A 19,635-nucleotide genomic window follows, 5' to 3' on the forward strand; every position below is an offset into this window, starting at 1 on the left:
ATAATATTAATTAATTATATATAATCGCAAGCCTATATATATTAAAATAAAATTATTATAAACGATTAACTGCCAGAGATCTAGACGGTTTTTTTTTTATCACAAAACGATCATTTTCTCTCTAAACGTATTTGTTTTTGTTCGAAAGTTGTGTTACATAACCTATTTTGTGTGATAGTATCAGTAAATCCGTTTCTTATAGTGTTATTTACTCTGTTTAAGAAGGAAAAACAATCAGACGACGAACTTATGTGTATTGTGTATTGTGCTGTATAGCAATTCAATACGCGTCAATCCGGTGGGGTTAAAATGTCCAGTAGTGTTTGCGAATGGACACACACACACAAATATCATATATTATTTTTTTTTACTATGTGTGTAAACCCTTCTAAATGACATAAAACACTTTACTGTGTACGAGTATACAGTACTTATGTTAGCCATGATAAGTATATGGTAGGTACTTACTATAGTACACGCTGAGAGCATATTGAACAAAATTCTATTTTAACACGTTTGAAGTATAATATATTATAATTTATAATATTATGCTGCACAGATGCTTCATTCACAAAGTGCATAAATGTATAATTAATATCATTATAGTATGTACAGTTAGACGTGTTGGCGAAAAACTGAATAACTTGGAAAGTAATCAGAAAACACGGGAAAGTTAGGGACTAGTTTTGTTGTCAATTTTTGTACCCTTAAAATATGTACATTGTACATGATACTATATTATAATATGTTCGATGTTCACTTACGTCTGGCACACTGCGTATACATTATGTAATTGTTAGGAAGAGGTTTTTTTTTAGTTATTCATGGGCTGGTAAAAAATGTTGCCCCCTTCTAAAAAACTGAAATGACGCCACTTAGAAGAGAATCAGTAGGTAGGTAAATTTTTGATATTTTTTTAAGAATTGATTTTTGTTTACCAAAAACATTACAAAATGCCGTTCGTATATATTATTATAAGTAGCATGCAACTAGATATTTTTCTTCTGCAAGACAAATTGAGGTATTATAGATATATTTTTGATTATACAGTGCTGTGGACAAATATCTAGTAACATGCTACATTTTTTTAGGAATTTAATTAAATTTTTTATTGTTGATTTGTGTTTCTATGGTTATAAACAAAGCGTTACAAAACAAGGCTTCACGAAAATCGGATATATAAAAAAAAAACGTTGTACACAGCCCAAAAACATATTATTATCTATGTTAAAATATTTTGTTTTGTCTTCAGAGAAAATGATTAATGTTTCGCCAAAATGAATATTAAAAACGGTACGAAACAATATACCTAATTGTAGTTTTTTATAACTGTCACACTAGTGATGTGTTATAGGTTATTGTATACAGCGTATACCGTAGTCCGATTCACATTGCTGCAGTAGTTTATAGTGTTATTTAGTTATAACAGAGCGGTATGTAAGTTGTAGCCAATAATAGTTACATACCGCTCCGACAATTTCAAATTTTCGCGCGTTTTTCACCGGGTTTCGCACTCTCCACCCCACCGTGTCTTCGTCATTGTATGCCGTCTGGTGGGGGGGGGGGGCTGTCGGAATTTACGATGGTAATACCCTGCTCGTGAGTTGTATATTACATAGGTATACAGTGTACATACGTATGTATATATTATTATAATCGATTTCGTCCAGCCTACGCAATAGCGGTGGCCGGGTTTGCGGGGGCGGGCGTTAGTATATACAATATATATAATTATATATACGTATATTATACACGGTATATACGTATTACGTATTTTCGAGGGGGTGCGGTGACGGTAGGGGGTGCAGGTAGAGAAGCGTAGCAGCCCCGCGGACTTTTTATCGATTCGCGAGGGGCGACGGGGAAAACCCGCGGCGGCGTTCGCGTTTGCGCGCGCGTTCCGGCCGCCAACGCCTCCTCCGCAGCGGCGTATTGTTTTTATTATTATTTGCGCGCTCGGCGGCGACGGCGCGACGCGCGACAACGACACCGCGGCAGCGTCACACACGCAGTAACAGCTGCGCGCCGTCCGCCGACGGTCACACGACGCTTGCCGTCACTATATATTCGCCGCCGCTGTCATGTCGGTCGTGTACGCGTCCCGTACGATGGACGTGGTACTGTTTGTCGCGTGTTCCTGCACGTTTTTCGGCGAGTTTCACACGTCGACCGCCGCCGTACAGTATCTAGACGGTAAGTCGATCCGATCCTTCACCCCACTCAGACATAATATTATTTCACTACATCGATAACAATATTATTATCATCGATATCGACGATTATCATCTCGACGCCGATAATAATGATAATATAACGTTGTCACCGCGCCACCCTATTGTGTAGACGATTTACGTACATTAAATTGAATATAGCATATTATTATTTTAATATTTATTATATGATTTATAATAGATTATTTCGGTACGACTTGCCCGTCGCACACGAATTTATTATAATACCAATACGATACTTATTAACACATCGTCAACGCTGTCGTATCACCATCGCGCCATTATTTCGCCACTTGTTGTGCTCCTTTCGTGCAGAAGTCACCACCGCTGCCGCCGCCGCCCGGTCGAAATAATGATGTTTTATTACCACCTGTTTCCCCGCGCGGCCGCCGTCCGTCGAGGCCATTGCGCGACCGTTTCATAATCTATAATAATATTATATTATATTATATATTAAATCTTCTACGTCTATTTGGATGGCGTGCAGGCCATACAGTATGTCGTTTAAGCATTAAGTCGGCGCTCGTTGTTTAAATTCCAATAATAACAGCAACATATTGTACCCAAGTGGTCGTGGACTCGTGACACTGAAATCCGTGAAAACAATTTAGAGGCATTCCTTTAGGCAAAAGTATATTTTTTCCAAATTAAATTTAAACATTTGTACACATTTATGTACTTATTATGTCTGTTTGTAAGGGGGAGGGGGAGATTTGGGCACCACGTTTTATTTATAGACTTCTAACTAATGTCACAACACCTCTTATTTTGTTTTTTTTTCTTTTTATTGGTCTTGAAATTGTACAATTTCTGTTTCGACTACTATGGTTATTAACATAACATTATAAACATAAATGCATTACATTTATAATGGAGAACAGAGAAAAGAGAAGAAAAAAAAGGATAAAAAAAAAAACAGTTTTAAATTAGTTATTTTGATATCTTGTACATTGCAAATGTTGGCTAAAGTAGCTTAAGTAATTTTATTGTTTTAAACTTTAAAGAATTCAATAGTGTCGGTTTCGTTGTTTGGATTTGGACCTAGGCTTGCTCCTCTCTTTGTTTTACGTACATTCTACATTCTTCGAAGATGTGTTTTATTGTGATTGTGGTGCCGCATGATTGGCAAATGTTGGGGGGGGGGGGGGTTTCACCTTTATTCATTAAATATTCATGGGTCAGTCTTGTGTGGCCGATTCTGGCCGGATTTAGTTTTTTTTTATTTGTTATTTTGTTTCTATAATATATTCAATAATACTTAGAATATTATACCCCAAAACTGATGGTAAAAAATATATAAACATCAGCCTCGTGACAAATATGGAGATTCGAGACAGTCAGTGTGCTATACGGTGGTAGGTTTCTATTTTTTAACTCCATTACTTTTCACTTTACAAATTTACGATGTTATTGCTTTAGCACTTGCACCTACTCGTACTCGAGGGATTTAGATTTCAAAAATATTCGATTTAACTCGTAGACCGTTTATCCTCTTGACGAAATTCTATGTATTATAATAACGTGCGAATCGTGTACACCTAATTGATGTTGAAAAATTATAGTGCACAAGTAGGTGCTCTGCATACGGTATACTATCGTACAATATATGAATATTTAAATGTGTAGTATACGTCATAACGACCTCACATGATAAACAAAGTACAAGGAACCAACAATAATATTATTGCGCGTGCAGTCTAAATTTAAGACGTCATGTTATTCAAACTTATTCGTGTATACGGTACCCATTATAATAGTAATATAATATATTAATGGGTATGTATTTGTATTATATAAATTGCGCGTCAGACGACCATTAGGCGTAAACATCATAGAAGCTAATAGCAATACAGTACAGGTGGATTAGAAAATGTTCGTGTGTGGTTCACATAAGCGTAAACTGTTCATAAATCATTAACAATGGTCCCGAATTCATTTTTAAATTGTCTCTATTAAAATTCAAAACATCGTCAAAGGTATCACCTTTTCAAAATTCAAATGTATTCCGAATATCGATTTCGTTTCTAAATTTCTGGTTTTTTATACGACCTATACATTCGTTATGAACAATAAACATACTATGCAATTGGTATATTAATACCTATATTATTTCCTAAAGACTGCAATAAATACTAAATATAATTTAATTGTATTCGCTAACTTACCTGCAAAACGTACTAGGTATATTGCTATAAGTTTTACGTTGTAGGAAAAAAAAATTAATGTAATTAGGTACAAAGAACAAACATTTAAATTTTTGAAAGACCACGACATTATCGTGTAAAATATATTTTAATTATAATTTCTAATAAAAGAAAGTCGATTACGCCCTATTTTACATTTTATGCGATAAAAATACATATTCTCAATATTAATATTTAAAATTTAAAAGTATTTTTTTATTTCATAACGTTTCAGTAATTTACATACTTTCTTGTCTATATAATTTTATAAAATACCTATACCTAAGCGTAAAGCGATGATACAACCAAACTACAAGTGAAATATCAAACAAGAGTAAACAGATATACCTATTACCTATATTAGTAATATATTCAAAATCTTACATCGATATACATGCTTGTATAATAGTTGTATTACTTTTTTTATCAACAAATGTATCTATAGTCTACACAATTATAAACCAATAAAATCTCAGTGGATGACAAATCTAATTATTGATTTTTGCTAGATAAATTCGATTGAAATTTAATTCTTTTTTATTGCGAACCACGAAATTATGGTTATTGGGATTAATTAAAATAAATTAATTTAATTGGCAATGATTTAATAGATGTTTTATACATTGTTATATTTTGTTAAACTTAATTTTCTACACGTTAAATAAAATTATGAGCAATTATTTTAGTTGCACAAGTTTCGAGCTTATTATTATGGTTCATAATAATAATACAGTAAAATGTGTATATCTACATTCTACATCAATGCTTTAGTTGAAAATTTACTCTATATAAAATTCCTTACACAATTGTTCGAAAAGTTTTTAAGTATCTAAACGCAGAGTTAGATTATGTTCACTAATCACAGATGGTATGTTTCCAATCCTATCATTTATGTAATCCATCAAGAGACAATTTTAATCATAGTAATATAGTAATAAATACGAATGTACTAAATAGTATGTAAGCGAACTATGCCCAGACAGCAATTTTTTGTTTAATAATATTTTTATAACATTATAATAACGAATAATATTAGTATAACGTTATTATAATACTCTTATAATATTATAATTACAAAATGCTGTCTGGGGTTTAATTATACTCCCTTTGAACCACACGCAACGTAGACAAAATGTATACATTCTTAGCAATCTTCTTTTTATTTTTATGGTTTTTTAAATACTTAGAATAAAATCCCCTGTTACAAAACCTATACAGAAAATATTATTTTTTAAGGTTCAATAAATAATTGTAAGTTAAATGTATTCTCAAAAAATTTTATAGCCATTTAAATTTAAAAACAAATTACAAAGTATATGTATATACCAAATGACTAGAATACATATTATTAAGATTTAAGCTTAATGTAATATAAATGCTGATTGCTAAGTTAGAAACTGAAACGAACGGTTTTGTAATTTATTACTCAATTTTTTATGATTGACTATAATATAATACATACATATTACATATTATAATATTACCATTATAAATTATCTAATATCTAATATCCTATCCATAAAAATATGTATGTATCATAATATTATATGGATATTAATATCAGGGCAATAAACTTACTAATCGCGTTTAATGAAACTGTATTTAAATAGTCGTAAGACATCTTAAGCTAGTTTGCTATTCGCTAAAATAGTTTTAAATTTTATAATATTATGCTAGCCATACGTCATGCAAGACTATCAGTAAAAAGTGTACCCATAACTAAAATAGTACAATCACTTTCGCAACCTAACGTAGTACTGTTGTAGTAGAAATAGTAGTATGTATAGTTCGCTACTATCATACTAGTTTTTACTTATGGAAATGAGAACTATAACGGGCAGGTGGCTTTATAATGAAATGTGCACACAACGACAAAGAATACAAACACAATAAAACTAAACTTTTTTATGCACAATTGAATTATGATCATATTTAAAAATCGCAAGTATATTGATTAACGACATCGATAATCTCTACATTTTTTGTGAAGTATGTGCATTCACATGTGATTCAAATTACATTATAATACTTATATTATTCGTACTCTAATTACAATGTAACGGTTATAAATTAAAAAAATAAACATAGGATGACTTGTAAGAGAGACGTGTTTATTCACCTTGAAACTCACTTAAAACTGTGTATGCGTGGAGTAGATACACATTGTTTTTCTGTTAGTTGTTTAGAATTACAATTTAATTTTGAGTAATAAATGCGTTTGAAGTTCAGGTAGCTACATGATATAACCTTTTTAGCATACATTTTTTATCACCTGTTTTTGTTTTGATTCCATTGAATTAATATCTTGTAATACAAGACTTGCATAATATACCGACGTGCATATTTCATACTTGATACTACATTGTCATTATTTAATGTAGGTACCTATGTTTCATATTATTATAGTTAATATTTAACAGATTTTAATATCAAAAGTGTTTTGGGGCAATAGACATTTTATGAGATTTTTGAAGTTTCTTATGCAAACAAAATGCCTGTGTAGGTTTGTGTCTGCTATATGTATAAATAAAAATTTTAAAATTGCGTGTTTATTTAAAGAAATAAAAAGTAACTTTTATTTTCATTTTAGATCATAAATTATTATAATTGTGCGCGTTTATAGTTGAAAGTAAATTGTTCAAATCTGGGTTTCTGCTGTTCACATTATGTTTTTAGCCGTTACTACATAATTATTACCGAAAAAACTATTTATGGTTGATACTCTTTATAAAATAAAAATATTGTTACTAGGTATTTAAAAATCTTTTTGAGGCATCAACATATTATATCTAGAATAAATATAAAACCTATCTACGGACTTAATTTTTAACGATAAAAAAATATAGAGAATAATATAGATTTAAGTAACAATAAATATAGGTATGATTAGATTATATAATTTAGTTATATTTATTTCAATTTGTGTTTGTTTCATAATGAATAATTGAATAGTAATAAATAATGATATTGTTCAGTCACTACTCATCACGAACACTAAATATTCATGAAGTAATGTAATATAAATAACATTTTCTACTAATAATTGTATGTATAAATAGAATAATCGCATTGGCTACAAATAAAAAATTAAAATGATTTATAGGTACAAAAAAAATATAGATCATTCATGAATCTTAAATGTTGGTATATTATTAAAATTATTCATTATACATCACATTTTATTTAATATATATTTATATAAGCTTATGTGGCTATGTAAATTGTGAAATATATTAATTATAAAGCGTCCAATTATTTCAAATCTACAAATTCCAGTGTAAATCTTGTATAAAGAAAAGTTTATGAGAAAATACTACGGAATTTTCAATTATGAAAATATAAATGGTATTTAAATTAATGATAATTGTTTAAGCTTAAAGAGTTTAATTGAATAGAAATTACACTGCTATTGTAAATTCGTTCTGTTATTGTGTCTATAATAAAATAATTTTGACGTAGACATTTTTTAAGTGTAAGTATGTATACGAAGACAATGTTTAGTTCACTAAAATATTATGCGATTTGCTAATTTTACTTAAATAACGCTGATGACTGATTATCTACATTTTTTAATACGGTGATAGAAAATACAATATTATAATCGACTATCGTATGTACACACCTAGAACTATTTGGTTCATATGAATATGAAAAATAATGTAGTCATCAGGTCTTTTTTTAATGCAGCTGTGTACACAGACAGGATCAATAATGCAAGCCAAACATTGCAAAAATTGAGAAAAATTATTGGCAAACACTAATTATTTTATGTATATAATATATAAAATAATAAAATAAAAAACGAAGGTTATTGTCATATATTATCATCGCGTTCGTGTTGTGAACAACATTTTTTCGGCCATTATGGTGTTGGACGATAGGGCCACAGGGTGACATGTATTTGTTTTTATCAGTCGTCTGTGTATATCTACATCCGGTTTAGCACGCGGAAAATGTGATAACAACAATAATAATATAATATATACAGAGTGGTTTTTTAACGTATGACAATCATTATTTTGAAAACTATTAACCCTTTTGAAAATATTGTCCACGTATAATTCGAAGCAGCTATGTGTATAATATAATTTATTAATGTATATTATAATATTTATGTATGTTTTTTAATGTGTACCTATAATATAATATTATTGTATATTTGGCAGTAACGCCGAAGTTGAAATTAACGTCGGGTTAATGTTTTTATGTATATTATTATATATATGTGTAGACGAAAAAGAGTTTATAATCAATCAGTTGGCAAAAATTATCAAGGATCAAAGCTATAGGATGCGGAATAATCTACAGGACCCGTATCCGATTCCCCTCGATCAGATAGACGATGATAAACGGGCGTTTACGTACGACCTGGCATCACATCTACCTGAAATAAACACCGGAAATAAGGAAATACCGTTTGCCGTATTGCCCAATGACCGTCGTTACTATCAATCAGGTAGTTGGTGGTGGTCAGCTTTCGAGTAGTAGTTTTTTAATTATTTTTTTTCCGTTCATGCATGCGTCGTAGTATCACTGTAGTATTTTTTTGATATCTTATTTTAGATCACAATTATTATAATATTTAAATGCTGGACTTCCAGTGAACATTTAATTTAGATTTTACATTATTTTATAATAATTATGTACTATTATGTTGTTGTTGTCGTATGGCCACATATTATAACGTTTAAAACCGAAGGGTGCACTTCTGTCTTCGATGTAAATAAAACAACTCTAAGGTTGGCCGACTTCGGATAACAGTGTAACCTATTTTCGAGTGAAAAAATATATTTTTAAACATTTTAATAATGAATCGTTACTATAATCTCTGGTTTGACACCATTATAATATATATTTTGAATTAATTTAAGTGCATGCGTACGAAGATAATATTAGTCCTTGTTTTTGAAATTATTGTTTTTATTATTTGTGAATGTAGGTATATAATATTTTTTGTAATGATATGCTTTAAAATATCAATAATTATTATAATAAGGACTATATGAAATCATTTATATAATATTTAATTAAATATAGGTAGAGTAAATTAATAATATTATGTATATATTATTATTTTATATATTTTAAATATAATTAATTATTGTTTTGTAACACGTATTGTTTGTTGTTAAGCTTTTTCCAATAATTTGGCACCACCAGACCATGTGCCCCGTCGATATCACAAAAAGGAAAGGTCCAAAAGCAGTGAAGTACAAGATAATTTGTCGTACGGATCGGACGGATATGTTTCATCAAAGGTCACCACGGAGAACACGAGCACCAGTGAGGTATCGATGGATTTACCGCAGAGCAATTTCATGCACATCATGCCATTTTCGACTCATTCAAGGTTCAGCCAAGACGATTACTATTTCTTTGGTATGTTATTTATAATTTTATTCATGATTCTGTGTCCGTGTATCAACAGTATTAACCGTCCAAATAGCCTAGAAAGAAATACGAATGGTATTCATTTCAATTTTGTTTTACTTATAAATTATAAATGTTATAGTAAGTAAATTAGGCAGTAATGTGCAGTAACACATGAAAGTTAAGTATACGAATGACACAAACGTATGTGAATCATATTTTAATATTCCAATACAGCTTGCTATACGGAAACGTTTTTACTATGAAGGCAACAAAACACATACCCCAGTGACCAAATGATATCCTTATATGGTCAGGGTAGGATTTCTTTAACAGCAAGAACCAAATTAAGATAAAAAACAGACAGCAGTAGCCCGAGTAGGGGTATTAAAGGTCTGGGGAATAACCCACTGTCCTACTCAAATATTTTTGAACGTATAGCGATATTTTTTTAAATTCCTTTATTTATTTATTTTTACCATTTATGGGGTGTCCATCAAGTTACATTATGCTAAAGCCGTGTTTGTTCAAAGGCGAAAATCCATTACAATTTCAGGAGGGGGAGGTGAACATTTTTAACATCTAGGTAAGCGGGAGCTTCGATCCCACACGGCCGCACAATTAAAAAGCTGTATATTTTTTTTTTTTTGGGGGGGGGGGGCTAAGTCCCTCCAAGGAACCCCCTACTCCGATTTTCGCCTATGGCTATGTAACTAGTATCAACAATTTGCAAAAAATTATCTTGATGCTAATAAGTAAAAATTGAGTATAAGTATATAACACAAAATTAGTGGCAATATTATGTTTTGACAATAAACATGCAATACCTATACTTATATAGTTATATCATAATATATTGCATATTTATCTTTTTAATTATTTCTGTAATGCAATTAATTCTGTAATAGTTATTTTTTAAATATTAAATATTGGACAAAATAAATTAGCATACTATTATAATCATAATATTTAACGTGATGTGCTATTCAACTGATTATTATTTTATGATATGGATAAAAATATTTAATAGATACAGGGATTACAGGGTTATAATTTTTTGATGTAATAATTCACATATACATGTATCAAGCCAGTGGCGCCGAACCCATGTATTATAGGTGTGGCAGCCGCTGCACCTATTTTAAGGGGTGGGTGTACGTGTAGTGTGTACCCCCAAAATTGGTGGGTAATCGTAATCCTAAGTATAAAAATATACAAATATAAGAGAGATGACTTCATAGTGTGTCGTAGCGTGTAGTGTGTACTGTGTGATACCGTTAGATATTATATATAGCTAATAACTAATTAATAATTTAATTAATAGTGTTACCAGTTATAAATAAATTCTAGTATTTATAATCATTATCAATAGTATTGTGTAAAAAGTCAAAAATGTCTGATAATGCAGTACATTTACTATTTTTATTTTACAAGTGATAAAACAATTAGTACCTGTTTATTGAAATAGCGGGGGTGATGGCCCCAGTGGCGTCATTTCAGTTTTTGAGAGGGGGGGCGGGCAATATTTTTGACCGGCCCAAAATAAAACTGAAAAAAAAAGCTCGCTAACATTTACATTACATTACATTACATTTAGCGTTTTTATCTCAATACAAATACCCTCCTTATACATAATTGTATACTTACTAGTTAGTATCAAAGGTTAATATCATAAGCATACAGGTAAGTAACCCATTTTTTGGAGAGATTACTATAACTAAATAATTAATACATATATGTAGAGGTTACTTAAATATATTACCTATTAGTTACTATATAAAGACCCAAAACTAGCCCATACCCGGCCCGACGGCAGCCCAGCACACATGAATGAACTTATTTTACAACGATTTGTGCTTTTATATTTTATTTTTATTTTGTGACAACTTTAGGTTACGACATGATGTAGATCGTACATCGTGGGTTACATCTTATATTCATATTATAACCTCCCTGCATGACGAGCAAACAATTTTCTTCCATGATATCGTTTTCGTAGAATAGTCTGGTTGTTGCATAGATCCCTGCATAGTGCATAGTGCATTACCTTTGCCGATTTGTCGTGATCGATGAACGTAGAGGCGTGACAAAAAATACTATGTGTGGCTCGTGTGGGAAGGCAATTTCAGTCTTTAGTGAAATGCGGCTCGCTACACACGTCACCTGCGAATGAAATTGCTCACTTCCAGCCCTTTCCGCACAATATACTATTGTATATACCTACATAAGTAATACCTGAAGTAACTTCAATGACGTTATATACCTATTATTAATTGTTATTGTTATTATTATAACGTATAAACAGTTAACACTATGTCGTTTATAAAATAAAATTCATAAAATTGATATTATACTATGTGTTGGCTAGTATTATTCATTGTTGACGACGGTTGTGCTTATACACTGTTTAATCGAATAGAATTAGTTTATTTACACATTGTAATATTTCTACAGTAAATTTTTTTAATGAATGTATCCAATAAGCGTTTAACTTTTTTAAGTTTTATATTTATATATAGTGTTTAAAGTAAAGTAAAGCAAAGTAATGTTTTCAATTAATTGAATTATTTTTCATCAACTTAAAATAGCTGCCAACACAGTACTTAGCGTGAAGTGATATTCCGTCAACCAATTAAGATGTGGCTGCAGGTCGTAGTTTAGATTGCATTAATTAAAATTATTATACAATAATTATTATAGGTGCACTTAGGACAAATTTGATAGCACAAATTTATTCAAAAACAGCTTTTAGTTAAATAATATATCAGTGAAAGGCCCATCAGCCATCAGCCATGGGTTCATATGGGCTCGTTATTTTATGTTTAAAATGTATACGAGACTAATTAATTCCTTTCAAAATTCAAATCCTAAGACCGCGTATGGTTATTATAGTAAATATTAGAGCTCATATTCTTCTTCTTGTCGAGTTCGTTTTTATAAAACCAATAATAATAGAGCTAATATATAATAGGTATATAAATTTTTTTTTTATAAAAACACAACAATAATATAAAAAAGAGAAAAATCATAATACATACAAAACAAAACTTATAATTGAAAAAATAAATGAATACATTTGATAACGAATTCGGTAAATCTAATAAATAAAAATCACATACCTATATTTGGTAACGTCCTAGATGTTGTATTTTTAATGTGATTTTGCTAGAATAATAAGTTATTAGTTAGGTACTATGCAGACTACAAAATGTAAAATATTTTATACATTATAATATCAGGTCTATATGAAATATAGGTACTTAAAGTACTTGATTAAGATTTTAACTCGTTAGGGTTACCTAATCATTTTTTAATTTACAACAAAAACATCAAATAAATTTAATTCAAAACTCGTGTCGTGTAAATATTTCCGTTTTACCGCTGTTCTTTGTTGACAAGTGGTTACCTATTATTTGCAATAGTTAAATAGGTATAACTTATATTTATAAATATTTTAATCTTGTTTTGAACTTTTAGTTCTTGGCTATAAAAATCGAACATTATATACATTATTTAAATACAAAATAATTTGATAATTATTTTTGCGTTTATGATGGATTTTGTCAAAATTTGAATTTAAAATGCTTAAAAAAATTGTGCCTTTAATCTTTATATGTTCATTACTTTTGAACTTCTAATATGAAATTACTTATGCTTACATGGTTTTCTAAATATTAAAACTGTATTTGACTATGACTCTACCTAGTTTATTATTTCTATGATTAATAAATAGTTAGGTCAACCGTTTAAGTCTTGCTAATGCCAAATAACATACCGTAGTCCAATATATTTTTACTATATTTCTGAAACCTTCATTTTCTAAAATATACAAATATCTATATTATATCCTTTCAAAATCACCTCTTAAATATGACAACCAAATTACTTAAATATTTGATTTTATCGATGTGGCAACGATGAACTAATGATTCAATTTACACTAATCTGTATATACCATTATATATTTTACTACTCAGTACTCCTGTTGTATTAAGGGCTGTAATATTGTATACAATTTTTCTGAATACGTCAAATGATACATATAATACATTTGGCAAGAATTTAAACTGGAAAATATATAAACATATAATATACAATTTAACTTGGTTGGTATTAGAGTTCATTTTATGGTGACCTGGTGAAACGCGGTGATTGGACGCAGTCACTAATAGTAATGTATGCATTGTGCAGCGGTCGAGCAGGCTCCCAGATGGGTGACCACCAGGGTTCTTTGTGACGATCTATCTGACTCGCATAAAAAAACGCATACCAACCGTAGTCTCCACACAAACCGAATGGGGTTGCGGAGTGTCAAAAAAAAGAAGTTCATTTTATGATTTATTTTTGAACTTCTCGCATGACACAGTAAATAGCAAGTTAAAAATAATGGTGTGGAATATTATTCACAGTAAAAACTAGCTAATAACCATGCAGTTTGAAGTCTTAAAAAAATGTATACCATAACCTCCTAGCTATTTACCCAAGAACTTCAATTTATTGGCTGTGACTAAAATAGTGTTTGTGTCTTTTTATCTGCTAATAAGCAATGTCAAAAAAAAAAAAATAAGACACTATATGTTTCTTTAAATTAATAGTATTCGTTATAAATGTAGTAAAATGTATAATAGTTTGATATTGATTGATATTTTTTCTCAATTTAAATCTTATAAATTGACAATAGCAATTATCACATTTTTAAATTATAAAATATATGACCCTACGTGATTTACAAACAATTCAAAGAAACGTTATGTACGAGACACTGCGAAAAATATTATAACATATTATTCTATTCGATTAGTTCAAATTGGAAATATTTGTTTTTTATTGTGTTTGAAAATGTGATCATATTATTTAAGTGTAATATTATGCGGTAAAAGCAATTTGTAATTAGTATTTTTATAATCTATTAATTTGTAATAGTTATCTATTCCCAACACTGGAATCATTTCGTATAAGCATTTGAAATTCAATTTTTTACGATGGATATTTTTCCTCAAACGATTTTTGATATATTGTAGAAATTCAAAAATTAACTTTAAACAGATACTTCAAATTTTCACAAAATAATTATGATAAAATATTATAGTACTACTGGAAGACCTACATGATAAAATGTTCAAAATATTTCGACCCTTTTTTTTTTTTACCTATTTAAAGACATTTTAAATTTAGAAATGTTAATAATTTAGTTTTAAATTAATGTAACAATCCTTATTTGTAACTAATGGCCTTTGTTGTCGATGTTATTTTTGAGATCAATAAAAAAAAAAAAAAAATTTAGTAAAAGAAATCAATCAATTTTCGCCGGGTCTAAAAGCTTGAACAATTATTAATACAAGGTTCTTCATAAGTTGTTATAATAGGAATTTTTAAATAATGAAGATACATTATGTACGATCATTTTTATAAAATTTTATTAATTAGTCAATACATTTGCAAACCTTTTTTTGATTAAAAATGTATAAAATATTCAATTTTTATAGCTAAAGATTGGAAATTTAAAACGAAATATTTCATAAGTGGGTAATACTGTTACCAAAAAATCTAAAAAATATATGAGCACAGATTTTTTTATACACTTTAAATTCTATTAAGTTGAAACTTGGACGAAATTAGATGTTTAAATGAAGATTAACGATATTCATTATTTTGTTATAATTCAAAAACATTATTCGAGGTGAATTATAACTTTTACTTATATTATGATATTTTATAAATACAATGAAGTTTTATAATGCAATGTTTTAAGCAAAATTTTATTTAACACATAGTTTTACTATTAGTAAGATAAATTACTTTAAGAGCTGCATTATAAATATAAATATATAATATCATCTACATAGCTATATTTACCTATATTATACTATTATATGTATAGGATGATATAAGTATCAGCTGAAAATTATATTGGCATTGGAACTAAAGCAATTATTAATATTTTTACTTAATATATATTACCATAGTACAGTTTACTAAAAAAAAATAATATGCAAACCATTAACCAAATAATATACGAGTACATATTATATTTACACGGGTGTAAGAAAAAAAATTTAATAGTTCTAACTATTACTAAATGATATTATGATGTACCTATATAGCTAAAGGTTTAAATAACTAAATCAGTGACTGTGAATTTTGTTTTTAGATGATAATAACTTGGTTTTCATTTTTAAGAGATGAACCTAACTGTAATATGTTAAAATATTAAATAATGCTAAAATGTAAACATAATGCGGTAAATATTACAACTTGATAAATATTTTTTATATTAAAAATTGCTGGATGGGGGTTGCCCCCACGACTTAGTTCTAATATCCAATATCCAACGGTAGGTGGGTATAAGTAATTCATTGCCACACCTAAAAAAAATTAATTCAGCGCCACTAGATAGATTATATAAAAAATGATATATATAATACGATACAAATTCAAAAGATACTTAGTAAATTTCATTATATCCACTTAACCATACCATGGACTCTTAAGTTCAATATGTTGTACCTAATACGTTAAGTCAACAAAATACGAATATATATTATTTATTTATTTATTTTTTACTTAACGCTAAACAATTAACAGTAATTATAATATAATGTATTTTTATGTTTATTAATCATTATTAACTTATCATTATCAGAAACTTATATAATGTGTTTTTAAAACTAAGACATTTGAGTAGGTTAAAAAAAAAATATAAGCGTATATATTTTGTAGTGGTTCACTTATTATAGTTATTATAATGTCTAATGATAAGTTAATATTATAGATATTGATATATATATATTATATTATATAGTATTGATTACTTACTTTCTATACCTTCGACGCGTTTTATCAAATCACTCATTTCAACCGTGCACGGTGGCGGCGGCGGCGGTTGATCGTCAACAGTCTATAATATTATATTAAACATACAATATATTATATTGTATAACTACGTTCTATGGCTCTATGCATAATATGCATATTATTTAGTATTTAATAGCATTTATCGAACGATTGAACACAATAAATATACTGGTCTAAATAAATATCGGAAACCGTCGCCGGTTCGAAACCCAGCCACGGGCGGCATCGCTCTTTGGGCAGGCAACTGTTTAGACAGGCATCCCCCAACCGGCCACCTGGCATGGCAGAAACCTACGGGTGCCCAATTAGAAATTCTGCCAAATAAGCGTTTGAACTAAGCCTTCGACCTGCTCTCGGACAGTAGCACCATACGGAAAAAAATACGTATTAACTCATTATTTATAATCCCATTTTTTTAATAAGATATAGTTATGACTTATAACACTGCAATCGTCGTTCAATATCCGTAAATGTATGCAGTATCATTTATAGACCATCGTTTACACAATTATACTAAGGGTAGACTGTGAGTGTACCTGCCCACCACAAATAGTTGTTTTTTAAACACCTAGTTATATAAACCATGTGGAAAAACGTAATTAAAAGACGTTATCAACTGCAGTCAATGATAATAATTGATAGTATTATTGTTTATTGCAGAATATGGGTAATATTTGCATCGAACAAAAATAATTTAGTACGCTGATAGGGGATGTAGTAAGGTAAATAAATTAGTTTGTTCATTTAGTTATTTAAGCTTTATTTTTAAAAAAAAAGTGAAGTTCACATCCTCCTAAAATCCAACTAAATCTCCGCTTAAGTTGTTTGTCACTACTCACTATCATATATTATAACAGTTTTACGGGACACATCCTGTGTGTAGTTGTGGGTTTGTGACCTTATAAACTAATTTTATAGCAATAAAAATAACCACGGTCCTAAAACCAATTCTAAACGGATCTCGAAGGTCGATCTATCGCTATTCAAAAATGCTATTGGTTGTCGGTAAAGTATACCTACGTATCTTGAGACTATGTCGGAAAATTTAAAAAGACCTGTTTCAGGTTGGTCGGCACCATCAAGGATCGAAAAACAATCTGAAAAAAAAATACAACCTATGATAATATATTATTATACATATATTAGTAAAATAACCATAGTATGTTTTGAACTAAAATATATTAATAGTATGCTTAGCAAATTTCTAAGGTTATATAATATTACCTTGGGGGTTTGGCCGCTTACATGCCAAGCGGCCACCACCACAAAGATCGTGTTTACGATCAACCGCTTCACCAATCGCACAGCCATTACCTCCGCCGTGCCAACGCATCGCACTATTATGAATACTTCGGCGATTAGGTTTATAACGTCGTCCATCTCGAAATAAACTAAACTAAACAAACTATAAACAAACTATTAGCTTACCTATAAGCTATTTACGGTTTTCCATAGAGATGTGTTGTCCTAGGTAACGAATTTATATGTAATAAAAATACAAAAATATGTACATAAATATGGAAACTCATTTATTGAGCAATTGCAATAAAATATTCTTTATATAAAGTACCTTTCGCGAGTCTACCAAACCAAGAATTAAGCTTATTTGAAAAAAAATTTTATTTTGTTTTTTCCCATATTGACAAAACAATAACTATAATGACGTTCTTGACGTACTCTTATGTAATCTCTAAGGGAAGGCCTTATGTGTTACACAGCACAAAAAATTGCAAACGTTACGGAATTATTAACTATTTTAAGAGCTAATTTTGGGAGTAATTACATCTAAGTTCAATAACACAAGGTAAACCCGAGCGAGTACAGGATTATGCAGTGAGAATAGAATTAACACTATATCAATCATCGAATGAAATTACGAAAGATAACAATAAGGGAGAAAATGTAGTGATGGTAAAAGTGGTAACTAGACAAGCACAAAATACTTTTGTGGACGGTCTACATGCACCATATATAGCCATATCGGACTGTATTGAGAGCAATGAAATTAAGAACTTTAGAGGATATGATTAAGGCAGAATTGGAGGAAGATCAGGCTTTAGAAGTTACAAAACCTAAAATTGAATATAATAACGTTATAAAATCATTCAAACCAAAATGCTATAATTGTGAAGGGATTGGGCACTTGAGTAAAGACTGTAGAAAACTTACAAAGTCAACAAAATACGAATATAATATATTATTTATTTATTTATTTTTGACTTAACGCTAAACAATTAACACTAATTATAATAAAATGTATTTTTATGTTTATTAATCATTATTAACTTATTATTATCAGAAACTTATAGTGTTGGACGAGTATTGTTTTTTAATTTCGAGTCGAGTAGAGTTTCAATTATTTCGAGTCGAGTCGAGTTCAAAATTCGAGTACTCGACAAATGCTGAGTATAAAAAAAAACTCGAGTACTCGACAAATGCCGAGTATAGAAAAGATGCGAGTACTCGACAAAATGGTCGAGTATTTTAAATTGTTCTAAAAATAGATTTTCCAAAAATATTATATTTTCTTTCATACAGTTATATAATAAATTAAAACTATTGTTATCAATCTAAACTATCATGTATCACCTTCCTGGTATTCATATAGGATATATGGGTTCTTTCAGTTATTTATAGTTTTAACATTTATTTTTCAATAAATTACTATTTATAGTATTTTTAATAATAAAAATAATAACACGAGTACTCGACTCAAAGCGAGTACTCGACTCAAAGCGAGTACTCGTATTTACGAGTCCAAAAAAAATTTAGTCGAGTCGAGTCGAGTACTCGAACTCGACTCGAAAATTTTTCCAAAGTCGAGTACTCGACCAACACTAGAAACTTATATAATGTGTTTTTGAAACTAAGAAATTTGAGTAGGTTACAAAAAAAATATTATAAGCGTACCTATCCTATATATTATGTAGTGGTTCACTTATTAGTTATTATAAAGTCTAATGATAAGTTAATAGTATAGATATTGTTATATATAT

General features: G+C 29.5%; 1 protein-coding gene across 2 annotated transcripts in view; it reads left to right on the forward strand.

The window, feature by feature from the left end:
- Positions 1 to 1,967: 1,967 nt before the first annotated feature.
- The window catches only part of LOC100159902 (neural proliferation differentiation and control protein 1), a 24,024-nt gene continuing 6,356 nt past the window's right edge, over positions 1,968 to 19,635 (forward strand). Inside the window, exons 1-3 of one of the 2 annotated variants that reach the window (XM_001944490.5) lie at positions 1,968 to 2,193; positions 8,646 to 8,870; positions 9,548 to 9,793. In XM_001944490.5, coding sequence (XP_001944525.2) covers positions 2,082 to 2,193; positions 8,646 to 8,870; positions 9,548 to 9,793 — 583 coding nt within the window. In that variant the 5' untranslated portion in view covers positions 1,968 to 2,081. The remainder of the gene's footprint in view (positions 2,194 to 8,645; positions 8,871 to 9,547; positions 9,794 to 19,635) is intronic. The other variant, XM_008189307.3, reaches the window with a different exon arrangement.

The sequence above is a fragment of the Acyrthosiphon pisum genome, chromosome A3 (assembly GCF_005508785.2).
Source record: "Acyrthosiphon pisum isolate AL4f chromosome A3, pea_aphid_22Mar2018_4r6ur, whole genome shotgun sequence".
Classification (NCBI taxonomy): domain Eukaryota; kingdom Metazoa; phylum Arthropoda; class Insecta; order Hemiptera; family Aphididae; genus Acyrthosiphon; species Acyrthosiphon pisum.